This window comes from Spermophilus citellus (assembly GCF_964194105.1).
Source record: "Spermophilus citellus genome assembly, chromosome: 3".
NCBI classification, from domain to species: domain Eukaryota; kingdom Metazoa; phylum Chordata; class Mammalia; order Rodentia; family Sciuridae; genus Spermophilus; species Spermophilus citellus.
This window is the reverse complement of record NC_138184.1, coordinates 174,382,541-174,400,310: the sequence shown is the minus strand read 5'-3', so window position 1 is coordinate 174,400,310 and position 17,770 is coordinate 174,382,541. Positions and strand designations below refer to the sequence as shown.

Sequence of the window (17,770 nt, the reverse complement as noted above, 5' to 3'; positions counted from 1 at the left end):
ACTTTGAGGAACTATTTTATTACTAAAATAATGATGCACTCGGAAGGGGGTTAGTAATGAAGAAAAGTTTCTTAAAATTTCTTAATGCTATGTTCTGGAGCCATTTCACTCTCAACATCTTTATTATTATGGTGGCTGGTGTTTCTTCCTGGGTAAGTGCTGAGACATTTGACTTGAGCAGCAGCTGCTTCTTCTTCTTCTTCTTCTTCTTCTTCTTCTTCTTCTTCTTCTTCTTCTTTTAAAGAGAGAGAGAATTTTTTAATATTTATTTATTTTTTAGTTTTCTGTGGACACAACATCTTTATTTTTATGTGGTGCTGAGGATCGAACCCAGCGCCCTGCGCATACCAGGTGAACGTGCTACCGCTTGAGTCACATCCCTAGCCCATGACTTGAGCTTCTTGAGGACATTTTCTTCCTTTGCATGGTCAAGCAGAATATCTGTGCACTGGCTCTACTTTGAGAGTTGAGTTTTTCAGCCACAGGATTCTTAAGTTTCCTTAGCATATCTTTCATAAGCACACTCTACCCATTTCATAGTAGAGATATAAGGTTTTTTGAACTGCTCAATTAATACCTGTATTTTTAGATGAGGTTCTTTCATTCACTATTTTGGCAATTTTGTTTTGTTGTAAAAGTCTGCTGTGGATGGAATTAGAAGGGTCAGGGCAGAGTGGGTTCAGTTTTCAAAGCTGGTCTTTGAAGAAATGCTAATGGTACAACCTCCTTGATGCCCGCTCCCCTTTGTACTGGGGATTGAAAACAGGGGTGCTTTACCACTGAGATACATACCCAACTCTTTTTATTTTATTAAATTTTGAGATAGGGTATTGCTAACTTACTTAGGGTCTTGCTCAGTTGTGAGGCTGGCCTCAAACTTGGGATCCTCCTGTCTCATCCTCCCCAGTATCTGGGATTATAGGAGTATGCTGCTATGTCTTGCTCAACTCCTTTTTTTAGTGATAGAACAATTTCAGAAAAATCCGTTTGTCCTTTTTTTCCTTCAGTATAACACTCTCAGAATTCCAACAGAACATTGCTTTGACCTTGATTAAACTGTGAATTTTATGAAAGTGAAAATTGGCATTTTGGAGACTATTTATAGTGGTGTGATGGCAGTGTTTTTGCATGGTGTCCATTTGAAAGCTGTGTAACAAAAGGAACACGTTTTAAGTGGGGCATCCTTTGGTTGTGACATTATTTTTACAATAATTTTTAACTTCACAAATAATACCTGTAAAAAATTAAAGTGCAGATAAAGGTAAAATTCCTCTGACCCTAATTTGTTCATTCCATGTCCATCTAGAAAGTAAAAAAAAAACCAAACTTTTTTTTTCTTTTTTTCTCCTTTCCCCATTCTTTTTTGGTTTTTGTTTTAGTGGTACTAGGGATCAAACCCAGAGGCACTTTGCCACTGACTACTTCCCCAGCCCTCTTATTTTAAATTTTTTTTGCCCCTAGCCCTTTTAATTTTTCATTTTGAGATAGGGTTCTCTTAGGTTTCTAAGGTTGACTTTGAACATGTCTGGCAGGAAAATCTTTTTCTAATATTTTGGAATGTAACATTCCTTATCTTTTTCATTTACATACATACATATAGATGCTCTTGTGAAGTACCTATCTGTAACAAAATTTATATCATATTGTTTGAATTTCCTAAGGTATTCTTTTTAATAATAATTATGTTTTGGATATCATTCTCAGTACGTATGGATCTACCTCCTTTTCAATTGCTGTGTATTATGAATACACATTATGAATGCACATATGAATAGTTTATTCAGCATTGAGTTGTTATCCATTACCCCCTGTTGCATACAGCATTATAATGAACATTTTTATGGAATTTTCTTGAAATACATGCATGACTATATTTCATGATTTGGAAGACATGGAATTGCTGGAATTTGTATAACTAAAATTCTCCATGTTGAATTTAATAAGGAGAATATTGTTTGGCATAGTTGGATAATAGTTTATGAAATGAATTGTATATTTGTAATACAATTGGATAGGGGGATGGGAAGTCAAAGACCAGTGTAAAACCAGTGATTCTCCACACTGGTTGTGCATCAGAATTATCTGTAGACTTCTGGGCACCACTCCTCCAGGAGCGTGACTTAGCAGGTCTTTGAATCAGTACAGCTGGCCCTTAACATGAAGAGGAAAGTTAAATACAAGTAATATATCTTGAGACTTTGTTAGAATATCCAAAATTTACCCAGTACCTTAATTTCTCTATTAAATGCAGCAGAAAAAAAAAACGCAGAAATTTTTCTTTAGACTCATTTTAAGTTCATGACTTTTTATTCCCTCCAAGCATTTAGTACAGTATAAATGTCTAATATATGGTTAAGATTGACAGAAAAGAGAAAATATTTTTTTTTTTGAGGAAGGTGGGTGTCAGGATTATAAATATGTGGTCCGAGTGGGAATGGATTTGTAGGATTGTTATAGCATTTATAAATAATATAAATAATATGAATGCGAGTGTGTTTAAGCTTTTTAGTAATAAAAAATTAACATTTGAAAGTAGGGATGCATAGATTATAGTCGTTTAGAGCCCAAACTCTATGAATAGACCACATGGAGTTGGATCACCCCTCTACCATAGTAGCTCTGTGAACCTTGGCAAGTTACTTGGCCTTTCTGTGTTTAAGTTTTCCTCTCTGTAAAACGGGGATAGGGGCTGGGATTGTAGCTCAGTGGTAAACTGCTCACCTAGCATGTGCGAGTCACTGGGTTTGATCCTCAGCACCATATAAATGTAAAATAAAGATATTGTGTTCACCTAAAACTTAAGAATACATATTTTTTAAGAAACGGGGATAATGATAATATTTATCTTACAGGGATATGGGAATATCAAGAGAGTTATTATGTATGAAACAAATAGAAGCATGCCTGACACATTGTAACTGCTGAAATGTCAGCTGTTAATTATTGTTTTATTTATTACAAATAGTTATTAGTAATCCTAATGGCAATCTTCAGGTATTACCACATGCTTTAAATAATTGTTTTTGTGTGATTAGGAACCAGCAACTCAATACTCATGGCAAAAGAGGATAAGGATGAACTTGAACTCTGGAATATTGATTCAGGGTCACTTTGATATAACAAAGCCAAGACTTTCTCTGTGTGTGTGCTTGATAATGTGGATTGAACTCAGGGGTACTCTACCACTGAACTATATCACTGGTCCTTTTTATTATTTTATTTTGAGAAGGGGTCTCACTAAGTTGCTGAAGCAAGCCTGCAACTTGGTGGCTTCCTGCCTTAGCCTCCTGAATCTTTGGGATTACAGGAGTGCTCCGTGATGCCCAGATTTTGTGTTCTTGATCTGTTTAAGGTTCTGTATGTCGATTCTTGCTATAAAAATGGGGAACTAGTTAAGATTTCCTGTTTATGTATTTGCTAGCAAACCCTACAGGCAGTAAGGTTAGAATAAAAGAGACCATTTACTTTGCCAAAGAAAGTGTCTGTGGTACTTCATTTTGTAAAAGCAACAAAGCCTTGGAAGTAGATTTTACTATTGCTTGCTGCTGTGAAAGATTTTTATAGAAATGAGGAACAACTGATGCTTGAGGTGAGAATTTTTGGATTTACAAATTAGAGAAGTGATAATTGGCAAAGTTCCTGAGGGGTAGGGTGTGGGTGTACAGACACAAAATGAATTGTGGTGAATTGAAAAGCCTTATAAATAACTCTATGAAGTTTAACCCCCACCCCAGCATGACATAAAATTAAAATGTGCTTTTAAATGTTATCCACCTGTTGAATCTTGTATTTAGTTTTGAGTATATAGTTGGTTGTATTTCTGCCCTAGAAAAACCAGCATGAAACCTGTTCTGCCAGTATCTCTGGCTTCGTTTCCTACCAGTACCCGCTAAACTCCTGCCAGCCAGCAAAACAATGGTGCACATGGTATGTTTTCCATAGCTTTGCTTGTGCCATTTCTGCTTGGAATGGGCTAAATCCTCTTTTCTTCACTTGGCAAAAAACTCCTAACCAAGCCCAGATACCTTCTCTCACCACTCCCTTTCCTCTAGTAAGAGTCTTGATTTCTTGCTTGTAGGCTTTGCAGCACTGCTGTGGAATTACGCCGTGGAGCTAAACCTCTTGTACTCTTGGATTCTTAAACTGACTTGGCCACATTTAGCATATGCACAATGTTGTGCAAATCACTATGTATTTCCAGAATATTTTAATTACTTCAAAAGAAACTTCCATGTGTTAGCACATAACACTCAACTCCCATCCCACCTTTCCTCAGCCCTTGGCATCCTCTTACTTTTGTTTCCTATACTTTGTAGTAAGTTTTTGAAGTCAGTATGCTTGCTTACTGTCTTGTTGTTATCTCCCTGTTCTGGACATTTTGCATACATGGAATCATATAATATGGGTTGTGTTTCTGATTTCTCTCACTTAGCATAATGTTTTGAAGTGCATCTGTGTGGTAGCATGTATCAGTACTCTGTTCTTTCAGTGTATGGATATACTACATTTTGTTTATTGTTCTTTTGTTGATGGACATATGAATTTTCCTGATTTTCTATTATTATGAGTAACACTGCTATGAACATTCATGTGTAAGTTTGTGTGTGAACAGTCTGAACATAGTCAATTCACATTTTTAGTTCTGTACCTAGGAGTGAAATTGTTGGGTCATTTAATAACTTTAACTGTTGGAAGAACTGCCAAGTCTGTTTCCAAAGTAAAGTAGTTGCACCATATTACATTCCTGTAGGCCATGCCCCGGGGCTCTAAATTCTCTGTATCCTAGTAGTACTAGTTATTGTCTTTTTGGTTGTGTCCAAGCTGATGGTATTTCATTGTTTTGTTTTGCATTCTTAGACAGATGAGTAGAGCATCATTTTATGTGCTAATCAGACATTGGTATTTCTTTTTAATTGCATTTTCAAAAATTGTTGAGCTCTAAGAGAATATCAAAGGATTCTTTGATAGTCTGTATGCTGGTGTCTTATCAGATATATGATTTGCAAATATTTTTCTCCCACCTTGCAAATTTTCTTAATAATATCTTTTGATGCAAAGTTTATAATTTTTATGATGTTCAGTAATCTGCTCTTTTATATCTTATTCTTTTCATGTCATATCAAAGAAAATATATCTAATCCAAAGTTACCTAATTCAAGCCATGAAGATTTACACTTACTTTTCTTCCTCAGAGGCTTATGGTTTTAGCTCTTGCATTTAGATCTTTGATCCATTTTCAATTTTTTAGTAGATTGTGAGATAGGAATTTATCTTCATTCTTTTGTTTATCAATTTCTAGTTGTCTCACACTATTTGTTGAAGAGACTGTTGTTTTGCCATTGAATGATCTTAATGCCCTTGGTGAAAATCAGTTGACTATATTGGGAGGTTTCCTTTTTGCAATTTCAATTCTACTCCATTGATTTAAGTATCCTTAGGCTATTTTCACATATGTTTTGATTTCTATAGCTTTTTAGTAAGTTTTGAAGTCAGTAAGCAGGAGTCTTCCAATTTCCCCCCCTCCAAGATTGTTATGGTTATTCAATGTCCTGTGTATTTCTGTACAAATTTAGGATCAGCCTGTCCATTTCTGCAAAAAAAAAAAAAAAAAAAAAGGGGGGGGGAGTTGGGGTTTTGATAAGGATTGTGTTCAATCTGTAGATTAATTTGGGGAATAGTGACATCTTTATACTAAGTCTTCTAATCTGTGAGCACTGGATATCTGTCAAACATTTATTTAGGTCTTTAATTTCTTTAAAAAATATTTTCTATCTTTAAGTGTGTATAAGTCTTACACTTTCTTGGTTGTGATACCAAAAGCTCCATCCTTGTCCCTGATGCCAATTTAATAAGAAGGACACAATTTTGAGAAAAAAGAAAAAGAAGGTTATTGCTTTGTTAGTAAAGGAGAAGCACAGGGAACTGCCCCCAGTTCCAGAGACTGTGATTCTGCCTATCAGGAAAAACAGAGGGCTTTTGAAAGAATCTCTTCAGGCTGCATTCCAGGTGTGCCCTGACTGGGTGGGGTGGGTTTGCACCCTGGTAGTGTGTTGAAATTTACTTGTTAATTTGGGAGATAGTCACTTCCTAGATACTCTGGGGACATCTCCTTCCTGTGGTGGGTGTGTGTTCAAGGACAGATAATTCAGCCTAGGATGGAAAAGAAAAACAGTTTCATTTAAAACTGGCCTCAGAGGCCTTGAGCAACTTAGGAGAGAGACCCTGCCTCTAAATAAATAAATAAATAAATAAGTAAATAAGTAAGTAAGTAAGTAAATAAATAAATAAAATTTAAAAATGGGATAGGCTAGTGGCTAAGCTTCCCTTGTCCAATCCCTGGGTTACTCCTCTCCCCTAGTATCTTAAAATAGGCCTCAGAACAGGGAGGGCCATGTTCAAAATGTTGACTACTGTTACAGTTATATTTATTCCTAAGAATTTTATTCTTTTTGATGCTGTTTTAACTGGAATTGTTTAGCTCTGATCTGAGGTCTTGAGCAAATTTCTTCAACTTTGAGAGATTCAATTTCTACATGTTGAAAGGATTAAATGAGTTCATATAAAGGACTTTGGTAAGATTGATGGTTTAAGTGAAATGAAGCATCTTACATGTTTTGTGTGTGTCCCCCCCCCCCCCCAAGATAGCAAACTAGCTCAGTGCCAGTTGGTACTAAGGAAATGCAGAGATGGAAATCTTAAGACCATATCTCATTAGTTTTCTTCCTTATGTTTTAAACATTGTGATGTGTGATTTAGGGACCCATCCCTCTTTTATAAAACAAACAAGCTTGCTTGATATGCATCTCCTGCCCCCATCCTGGGGATTGAACCCAGGGATTCATAAATGCTACCCAAGTGCTCTACAACTGAGTCCTTTTTATTTTATTTTGAGACAGGATCTTGGTAAATTGCTCAGGCTAGCTATGAATTTGTGATCTAGGAAGATCACCCTCAGGAATACCTCAGGATTGGGGGATGGGGCACTGTGCCCAGCTATGACTTAACAAAATTTTGCTGCCTCTTAACATAAGAAAGTTTCTTTTTGAGATGGTCAGGTGGGCCTTGGCTTGACAGAGGAGTTGGAAAGCAGACACCCACTGTCTTCCTGAATTCACAGTCTTTTTTTTTTTTTTTTTTTTTTTGTGTGTGTGTGTGTGTGTGTGTGTGGCGCGGGGGGGGGGTGTTGGATATTGAACCCAGGCCCTTGCATGTGCCAAGTGCTTGCTCTATCACTTAGCTACATCCCCAGCGCCACAGTCCTTTATATGCAAAAGTTGAAAATATTTTAATTTGTGACTTTGTGAATCACTGTATTAGAGAACAAAGTAATTTAATTTGTCTATTAAAATCTAATATGAAAAACTGTCTGAATTAGAGTTAAACAGTACTTGCCTTTATTCTCTGTGATTTAATTCCTAAAATTTGTATATGAGAAATATGCAAATGATATGAGAGTTTTGCAGAGGAAGCTTTAAAACTTGGCCTCATAGTGAGTAGAGCATAGAATGTCACCTCACTTGTGTTACTTTGTCTTACCAACAGTTAGTAGGGTTAGAGTGCCTTTGTTCTGTTGAGAGACTAGATTAACTATTAATGATACTTTGCAGTGGTGAGAAACCTGTAACAGTTTTCCGGGATTAGTTTATTACATTTCATTGCTTACAGTGTGATGATGGTAAGGCTAATAAAACTGGGGATTTATTTAACCATTACTATTTTTGTACTTTACTGTATTTTTCATATTTAGTTCTCAGAATTCTACAGTACCAAAACACTAGTAATAAATACTATCTGATGAACTGAAAAGTTTTAACATATCCAATATAGTGTTTAGGCTGACTGATGTGAGGTCTGGGATGGCATAGACAATCTAAACAAGGGTTTCTCTGTTCACTGGCTTGCTGGCTTTCAGTCACACTTTTTTTTTTTTTTTTTTGGACTAGAATTTAGAAATAAATAGCAAAGTTTTTAAACTAGTATTTCTCTTGGGTTATAAATTATACTCAGGATAACAACTTAAAAAGTGACAGAAAAGCATTTCCTCTAGTAAATGGAGTTTCTGATAAGTGGCATAGAAGCTGCCTTATAGAAGTTTTAAATCAGAAACTTATTTTTTGGTACTAGGGATTGAGCCCAGGGCTTCTGAATCACTGAACCACATCCCCAGTCCTTTTTAATATTTTATTTAGAGACGGTGTCTAGCTGAATTGCTTAGGGCCTCACTAAGGTATTGAAGCTGGCTTTGAACTCAGGGTCCTTCTGCCTCAGCCTCCCTAGCCACTGGGATTACAGGCATGTGCCACAGTGCCTGGCTTCCTAAATCTGAAACTTAACCAGTTTGAGACTACCTCCTTTTCCTTCTCCCTTACCTCCATCCCCATTCCATTGTAGTTTAGAGTAAATACATTATTACCATGTTCAGCAATACAATCCTGTTTTGGAATTATAGCAGGAGGAAAATTGGTAATGGAAAAAGGCTATTTTTACAAAAGGGAATGACATTGGGAATTTATTTTGAAAAAGGATATAAAAATTTCAGGATTGTTTATTTAATAAAATTTAAGTTGTAGTTGAAAAATGTGCACTGATTTGTTAAAATGAACAAAGAATATATCGTTGATTGTTTTGGGCATTTATATCATAATAATTAAAGAATGATATGTTGTATAACAATATGATTGGACATCTTTTTGGTTATAATGCAGTCATAATGAAGATTATTTTGTAAATATGTAAAGGTTTTATTTCTTCTTTCAGCCCTGCTAATCAAGTAATTATAATTCTCTTTAAAAAATTATCTTCATTCTTGGGCTGGGGATGTATCTAATTGGCCTAGCATGTGTAAAGCCCTGGATTTGATCTCTAGTGCCCCCCTAACCTCTCCCACCCCCAATTCTTGAGGCACTTAGCACATTATTGTCCTTGTTCCTCCTCCTCCCCCCAGGATTCTAGCCTAACTTTAGTATTTTCTATTCCTTTCATCAAATGTTACATTATTTACAAATTTTAAGTTTTCACTTTATTCTGGATTTGCATTTTGCTGAGTTGTTGGAATGTTTGCTGATCCCTGAGAGACTTGACAAAGAATGGTTTTAAAGAGTGGGGATAAAGGCTAGTGATAATCAGAGACATTTGTTTGAATGATTATCTTATTAATGTTATTTTTAGGGGCTGGGGATGTGGCTCAAGTGGTAGCGCATTCGCCTGGCATTCGTGAGATACTGGGTTCGATTCTCAGCACCACATAAAGAGAACACAAAAGCTTACCCAAAAGATATTGTGTCCACCTAATAAACTAAAAAATAAATATTTTAAAAAAGTGTTATTTTTATGTTTGTACAATTTTTGCTTTTCTGTGTATTGTCATAACAGAGATTTTAATAAATGCTGCAAAAACAAGGGTACCCCTTTTAGGTTAGAATGACCTTTGGAGAAGTTGGTCAGTTAATTATAAATCTTCTTAGATATCTCATAGGACTTGCTTTATTTTTTCTTTTTTTTGAAGGGTCTCTTATTTGTCTCTTGAGTTTTGAGTCAGGATGTTAAATCTTGGCTCTGAAGGTAGCATTGGAGATTTGACAGGGGAGTCAGAAAAGCCCCCAAAGCAGGCTTTTTGCATTTCAGTGGAAGCCCTTCAAAGATACTCCTAGGCCATCAGTGTGCATCCTGAGGCAGTAGAGAAATGGAATTGGAGTCGGTCATATTATAATCCTAGAATGGTGGAGCATAATGGTAGAGAGAATTCCCATTGAGTGCCTGGTAACAAAAAAGTAAGTTTTAAGAGCTTCCCTGCCTTCTGAAGAAGATCCTTGTTTGGAGGTTTCCTGTGGCACTTTCCCATTAACTCATAGATATAGTTTTGCTTTATTACCCTATCATCTGAGTTTCCTTTACACATGTGTTCCTTGTAGTCCAAAATGACTCTTCATAAATATAAAGCAGCAATTAAATTTTAAAAACCTTTGTTATGTGCATCCCAAATAAAATCAAATTTGTGGATGATTACATAAGGAATTTGGCAAGTGAAAGGAAGTTTATTACATTTGTCAGAATTCAGGCAGAACTGTCTGCATAGTAACTATATTTTTTCAGATTCTACAAAAAGTCAGGGGCCACACTTAGATGTGTAGTGGTGGAGATGATACAGGATCATATCATGTCCACGGTGCCCAGGTTTCTTTCTTTGTTTTTTGTAATTGTAGATGGACAGCATGCCTTTATTTGATTTGTGTATTTTTATGTGATACTAAGGATTGAACCCAGTGCTTCACATGTGCTAGGCTCTGCCAATGAACTACAGCCCCAGCCCACATTCATGTTTCTTATGCTACCAACACTCTTAGAATTCTGGGTGGATTCAGGATTGCCTGATTCCCTTTCCTAGGATGTTAGCACCTTTGTGGTGCTATCTTTATTGGACTTCATCTGACAGGATTTACTGGTTATTTGCCACCTTCTGCCAGCGTTCTTGGGAATTGTCTCAGCTCTGAAACTCCTAGTCCTAACACAGAAGTCTTAAACCTCAGTGTGTTACATATTAGAGACTGGAAGCCATTAACTAAAGAGTTAAACTATTTGTTGTCACATGAAATTTGAGTGTCTCTTAAGGTGTGAAGGAAAATAAGAACAAAAGGGTATCATAGGAAAGTCTGTGGGTTGGGTACAAGAGATTGAATGGGGGAATTTGAACTGGTTTTTCTTTTAATGGCATATAAGGTGATGTGTAAGAATATGGTGTCACAGACCAATTAGTTGTTTTAATCAAGAAAGCTGATTAGTAGTGATGATTTTAATCGATTGGAGATACATAACAATGTTTTAAAAGAATGCAGAATGTTTTGCTTGGATTGCTAGGGTCTGTGAAAATTTAGCCTTAGGTCTCAGAGACAATAACCTTTTGAAAAAGGTGAAAAATGTGTCTGACTCCAGTTATTTGTATTTTTTTTTCAGATTTTTCCTTTATAAATTCATGTGGTTTAGCTGTGCATATATAGAAGTGTACATTTAAGAAAAAGTAAACTAGCTTAGGTAGATTGTAACTTTAATACTAATTAGATTTACTAGAACTGGCTAAGAAGACTATGAAGGGATCATCATAAGTGTCTGATATGTCTGGTTCTGTGAATTGAAATGGAAACTCAGTCCCAATCCTTGAGGCAGCTAACAGTTAAAAAAAATGATATCTTTTAGTAATTGTGTAATGCAAGTATGTACAATATATGGAGGGGCAGAATAGGTCTTCTGTCTGGGAAGACATTTAGGAGGAAGTAGCATTTGAAGTTGAGGTTAGAAAAGTAGTTGGGTATGTAAGGGAGATGAACTTGATAGTGACATTTCTGGGAGAGGAAACTGTATAACAAAAGATTTAGTGGTATGAAAAAGCTTGATGTATTTGGGAACAACCACTAACGTTCAATATATAAAAAAGGGAGAATGTGGAAATTATATCCCTCTAAAGATAGGGGATTAGCCTGGGATTCTTCAGAAATTTGTGGCGGCCGATGCAGTTTACTGAGTAGAAGACTACAAAGGGTATGGGCTGGGGGTGGAGCCCATTGATAGAGTGCCAAGACCCTGGTTTAATCCCTTGAGTGTGCCTGTGCAAACACATACTCATATGTATACACAGAGAGAGAGAGAGAACTATAAAGAGTAACATAAGATTGAGAAGTGATGAATTCATTTGTAGACATTGTGTTAAGGCATTCAGTGATTGGAAGAAAATGTCTAGTAGAGATTGGAGGATGCATTGTTTTGGGTTGTAGCAGTATATTGGGTTAGCAGTTCATGTATGATCTTCATCAGTGTCATTTTTTTTTTCTTCTTCTTTTTTTTAATCAAGGGTGTAGATAGAAGGGTTGGTGAATGACTTAGAGGGTCCTACCAGTATGACCAGCATTTAAGGACTAAGTGGAAGATGATGATCATGTAAAGGACCTAGAGTATGAGAAGAATCATAAAAACAAAGGGATTAAAAGAATAAACCCTAGCTGGGTGAGGTGGCTTACACCTGTAGTCCTAGCTACTCATGAAGTTGAGGCAAGAAGATCAGGAGGATTGGTTGAACCCAGGAGTTCAGGGCTAGCCTGGGCAACATAGGGAGACCCTGTCTCAGGGAAAATAAAAAATAAAATTTATAATTTTTTCCAATTAAAAATAATTTCCTATAATATTATCTTGAAATTGAAATCAAAATTCTATAACTAAATCAGATTAACATAATTAAAATGCTTATTCAACATACACAGGAATCACTTGCTTATTTTTTGTGTTCAAGTAGTAAGTTGTTTTTTTGTTTTGTTTTATTTTTGGTGGGGGCGGGGGGTGGGGGAAAGGAGGAGGTAGTGCTGGGGTTGAACCCAGAGGCACTTTACCACTGAGCTATTCCCTAGCCCTTTTTATTTTGAGAATAGAGTCTTGTTGAGTTGCTGGGGCTGGCCTTGAACTTGGGAGCCTCTTTGCCGTAGGTCTCCCAAGTTGATTATAGGTGTGCACCACTGTACCTGGCAAGAAAGTGTGGTCTTTAGGTGAGAGTAGGAATGGCATCATCAGGGGAGTGGTATAAAGGATTGATTAAAGATGGCGAGATACAGAAGGAGCTGATCAGTGTACTGGCAGGCATTTTGAAGTATAGCAGTGTGGTTGTTAGATAGTAGAGGGAATTCAGATGAAAGTTGCAGGGAAACATTAGGTGAGTAAACATTTTTTTAAAAAATTAAGTGGTCTAAAAGTATAAATGAAGATGGTGGATGGTTAAATTAATGGTTAATTGCAAGATGGTAAGACCGATGCTTTGGAAGAACCAAGGAGTGGTCGTGAAGAGAGTCCTTTAAAATTGTGGGGGTAGGGTGTGCTGTATGGTTTTAAAATGTGACTTATGAAAGCAGACTGGACCTCTATATCAATTCTTGGACCAGAATAAATTCTAGAAGGATACATGCAGAATGTTATCATAAAATAGGACATTAAAATTTTTTGATGTGGAGAAGGTCTTCCAAGTTTAATAGGAGACTAGAACTTATAAAGAAAAGGATTTGTTGACTTAATTGCAGAAAAATAGAGTATAGGGTTCCAGATCTTACCCTGGGAGTAATTAATAAAATTGAAAAATAACTAATTGGAGGAAAATATTTGTAGTATGTGTAAGAGGGTGTGCTAAATATAGCCATAGGAATGGGTGACTCAGGTGATACAGAGGTTCAGAAGACCATAGATTGAGGATGCCAAGGTTCGTCAGTGCAGTATGGATATGAGTCTTCCAGGATTTTGGTGGATATTGTGTGGAATTGAAGTCAGTAAAATGACTTCTGAAATTCTTTCTTATTTTATTTTTAATTGTAAATGGACAACTTTATTTTATTTATTTTTATGCGGTGCTGAGGATTGAACCCAGTGCCTCACATGTGGTAGGCAAGTGCTGGACCACTGAGCTACAAAATCCTACACCCTGAAATTCTTAGTTAGATGGAATACATATGTTTCATGGGATATGATATTGATACAGTATTTGTCAACATTCCTGAATCTTCCAATTCTTTTGGAACTCTAAACAAATCTGACTCTTTGGCAGAAGTAATGTTGGAATCATTTTCATGTATTATTAGAATTCTCTTTGGTTCCCAAAGTGACTAGCCATAAAATGGTTTATAGCTTGAACTTTTCTTCTTAATGTTTACGAGATGAGCATAAATGTCATTAGAGCTGTGTAATTTAATCTTGGGCTTTTTAATCACTGATTTTATATAAATATACTGAAATATGAACTGTTTATCCTTTTGGAATAAAAAAAAAGTCACAATGAAGATGGATTTAAGTGTAATCTTATTTTCAAAGTAGCTAGTTGATAAAGTAAGAGTAATTGTCTAGAGCTACAGATTAAATTTAAATTTCCACATACAGTAACACTGTAAGTGATTAAAAAAAGGTTTATGTTGAGGTTGATTATAAGGGGGCGGGGAATTTAAACTAGGGAAAGTTATTTAAAATTGGGCAGACCTTGTATACTTCATTGACTCATTCAGTAAATAGTGAGGGGAATAGGCACTGCGTAATAATAGGCAAGGAGGGCTTATCACATGCCAAGCACAATACTTATTGAACTTTTCATAGATTCTTTCAATAAATCCTCACAGCAGCCTTTCAAGTAGGAATTATCCCCATTTTACAGAGGAGGAGAGAAAGGCTTGTGGAGTTTATGTAATCTCCCCAAGGTCATGTTTTTAAAAATGATGGAAAAGCCTGTTCCTAAATCCAAGGCAGAGCTGGAGCGCTTAAACAGTCTGTTCTTTTTAGTATGGGGCAGAAGGACAGTGCCAGAGAAGGGGTCTTTACTGAATGTTCACCATGGTATCATGTGTACAGCTCTGTAATCCACCTTAGCATGTTCAAGGTAAGTTTCGTTCTCGTCCCAGTAGTTACTAGCTCTGTAACGCCCACTGGATGAAAATAAGCTTAAACAATTGGAAAAACTCATTGTAAATAACATCGAGAGGATATTCCTCCACAAGTCCATTGCATTTTATGCATGTTATTCCTTTTTCCTTTAAATTTTCTCATTCCACTTTGATTTCATTTTTTAAAGATCATAATTAGTTTATCTCTAAAAATTAAAAAAGGAAAAATAATTGGTCTACTTTGAAATTCTGAGACTGTTTCTTAGTATTTCAGTGGCACTGTGTTTTATTTTTAGTATGTGAAGTTTTTATTATGAAAACATAATTTTTAAAATGCAGTTAGAAATACTTTTTAGGAATAGGAAAACAGACTTGCACAAAAAATAATAAGGTCATGTTAATTTTATTCACTTAAAATTATGAGCACTAGATCAGTCGTTGGTATTTTAAAGGAAGCGGTTTTTTTTTTCCTCATCTCTTTATTCTCCCTCTTTATTTTCACTCTTCCCTTTTAATCTGTTATCTCCTTTCCAAATCAGTATGAGCAATTATCTTTTAATTAAATTGAACTGGTGCTTACTTTTCTGTTGTAGGTGGCATTGCCAGTCCTTTCCTAAAAGGACAAGAATGTTATCTCTGCTCGGTAACTGGGTGTTGCTGTTCACTTGTACTGTACTGTGAAGGAGGAGGGGAAAATTAAGGTGTAAAATAACAAGTCTTTTTCTAAAGGAGCTGGGGACTAGATATTAGATATAGCTTTAATGAAAACCAAGAAATTTTTAACAAAGGTTGAGCATTTTTAATTGTTAAATTGGAATTCTGTTTTAATATTTCATTCTTAAGTGACAAAAATGATTCACTGAGCCATATTTTTTAGGGCTAGTGAAATAGAAGCAGCCAAGGGTTGCATATTTGTTCACTATAGTCAGAAACATTATTATCCATGCTTCTCAAATTATCCAGTGTGTTAAATTCTGATGTTAGCATTTTTTGGTTTTATTATAATTTGCTAAATTTGAAATCATCTTTTAGAACCATGTAAGTTCTACCTTAAAAAAGAAAACACCCCTCTGCTTAAAAGAAATGGTACTTCCTGCTTTCATAAACAGTCATGTGCATAGTTTAGCAAGGCCTGATGCCTCTGGAGCTTTTTCCCTTTATAGCACCATTGAATCCCAGTCCTAACAGAAGTACTGTGAATCTTGTGGCCTCATTCGGAACAAAAGGGATTAGAGAAGAAAAATCTCTTGATATAAAGCTTGGAAGCAAGGGCAGGCAATCTTGGTTGTGAATATTTTCTGATTTTTCCAGAAATCAAGCAGAAGATTGAGCTGCTGATGTCAGTTAACTCTGAGAAGTCGTCCTCTTCAGAAAGGTACAGCTACATCTCTTGCATGAACAATTAATGGTGTAGCCTTACTAAGAAACAGGACATTTTTTTTTTCTTGTCAAGTTTGCTACATAATGTATTGTACTGCATGCTGGTATTGTGCTGTATTGAAGATGTGTATTTGGGGAAGCGGTTCTGCTTTTGCGAAGGTTAATTGAATTTTTTTTTTTTTTTTTTTTAAATAGTGAAGCCTAATCAGCTGCAGCATGCACACCATAACACGGCGGACTGCTGGTTCATGTGTGACAGCTGTGAAGGCTTTACAAAATAATCTAACAAACAAAAATCTTGCTTTCTTTAAGGAAATACTACTGTTGGATTTTCTTCCTGTATTTTGAGGTTGTTGCTGTACAGAATTACCAAGGTTATTTGTAAGAGATCTAGGTTAAAAATACTTGATTTTTGGTTGTAACAAATATTTTCTTATGTGGAAAGGGAGTGCCATTTGTAAATAGCTTAGGAATTGCAAACCCACAGATTAGTCACATTCTGAAAGAGAGATATGATGCTTCTTCAAGTCTGTGCTAGGAAATGGAACAGTCACTGCATGCAGTAATGGTTCATGCCTGCAGGTAAGGACAAAATGACTCAGAAGTATTTTTAAAGCAATTATTTTACCTGTCAATCATATGATTATACCTGTAAGGAGATATTTCATTAAAATAACTATTTTGCCTTATAAACAGAGTTAAGATATTTTTATCTAAAGTCAGAAATGAGTCTACAGTTCTCCATTTCGATATGTAAATACTGTGTTTGCTTCTGTTTACCAAAATCATGTATAGTACATAATGTTTTAATGTGAGGTTTTTGGTCATACCAGAGATGCTTATCTTTTTCTTGGTTATCCAGCAGTTTATACTTAATGTTGATGTTTTGTATTTAAGGTGTATTGATATATCTCTTCTATGGTAATTTTTCACGGTTATCTTTTTTTGTTCATAGATTTAAAATTAAGGAAAATGTTATGGAGAAATAATTTGGTGATTAGAGAATGATGCAGGAAAACCCCTGGGAAAAAATAGGAGTTGAAGGACCTACCACAGCAAAATGTATTTAATTAAAGTATACTAGTCTATGAAGGAGATGATTTGATGGCAAAGTGATCATGTTATAGAGATTTACTAGCATAATTAGATGTTACTGCTTTCTATGGACACTGAAAATAGAAAAGTTTAGTTACTTGATTATTTTTTTGTGGCTTCTAACTTCTGATTTGTGGACGACCATCTGATTTTAAGTATTCTGTTTGCTGAGATGAAAAACAGTTTTCAGCCTTGTGAATATTCTGCCATTAAAATGGTGGTGGTGAGAGGGGAGAAAGTGGAGTTGAGTAGTGAACAGTCCAGGTGGCAGCCGTGGAGTTAGAGTTTGATGCTAGGAAGAATGTACTTAATGAGATGGCAGCAATGATCATGTTAGCCTTCTGTAGTATCACACGTTCTCTTTTGGTAAATTGAGGGGGGAACAGAATGGATGAATATTACTGAGACATGAACCAGGAATGGGTAAAGTTAAAAGATAAAATATTCTAATATATTTTGGTGATTTTATTTACTTGCTTAGGCTCTTGTGATTACTTGAAGGAAAGCCAGGACATATTTGGTCCTGACTTTAAAGTTTAGAAATCAGCCACTGTGCTGATAACTTTATAAGCAGTTCTGGTGGAGCTTACTTTATTGTTTTATTATTTATTATTTTGGAGGTTCTTAAAGGTATTTTAGGTGATTGTGACATGCTGATAAATGTAGCTTATGGATCAGTCTAACATTTGTAAGCACAGAAGTTGTTATTAATATAAGTATATTAAAAACAGAAAATACCTTTTATTCCTCCATTTTGTTAAAGTCATACTATAATGATTAGTTAGATCACTTGGCTTTTTCGAAAGAACTTGAAAATAAGAATCTGAAGTTTCTTTAAAAAACTTATGTCATAACACTTTGTCCTGCTTGGTATTGTTATACCTCACAGTATCATAAGCATT

At 35.6% G+C, this 17,770-nt stretch overlaps 1 protein-coding gene across 10 annotated transcripts in view; it reads left to right on the top strand.

The window, feature by feature from the left end:
* SRPK2 (SRSF protein kinase 2) overlaps window positions 1-17,770 on the top strand; it is a gene marked incomplete at its 5' end in the record, with an annotated part of 239,643 nt that overhangs the window by 79,525 nt on the left and 142,348 nt on the right. For 5 of the 10 annotated variants that reach the window (XM_081286033.1, XM_081286037.1, XM_081286032.1 and 2 more), the window contains one exon: window positions 15,705-15,768. The exons of the other annotated variants lie outside the window; for them this stretch is intronic. In XM_081286033.1, the coding sequence (XP_081142159.1) occupies window positions 15,705-15,768 (64 nt within the window). The remainder of the gene's footprint in view (window positions 1-15,704; window positions 15,769-17,770) is intronic. 10 annotated transcript variants of the gene reach the window in all.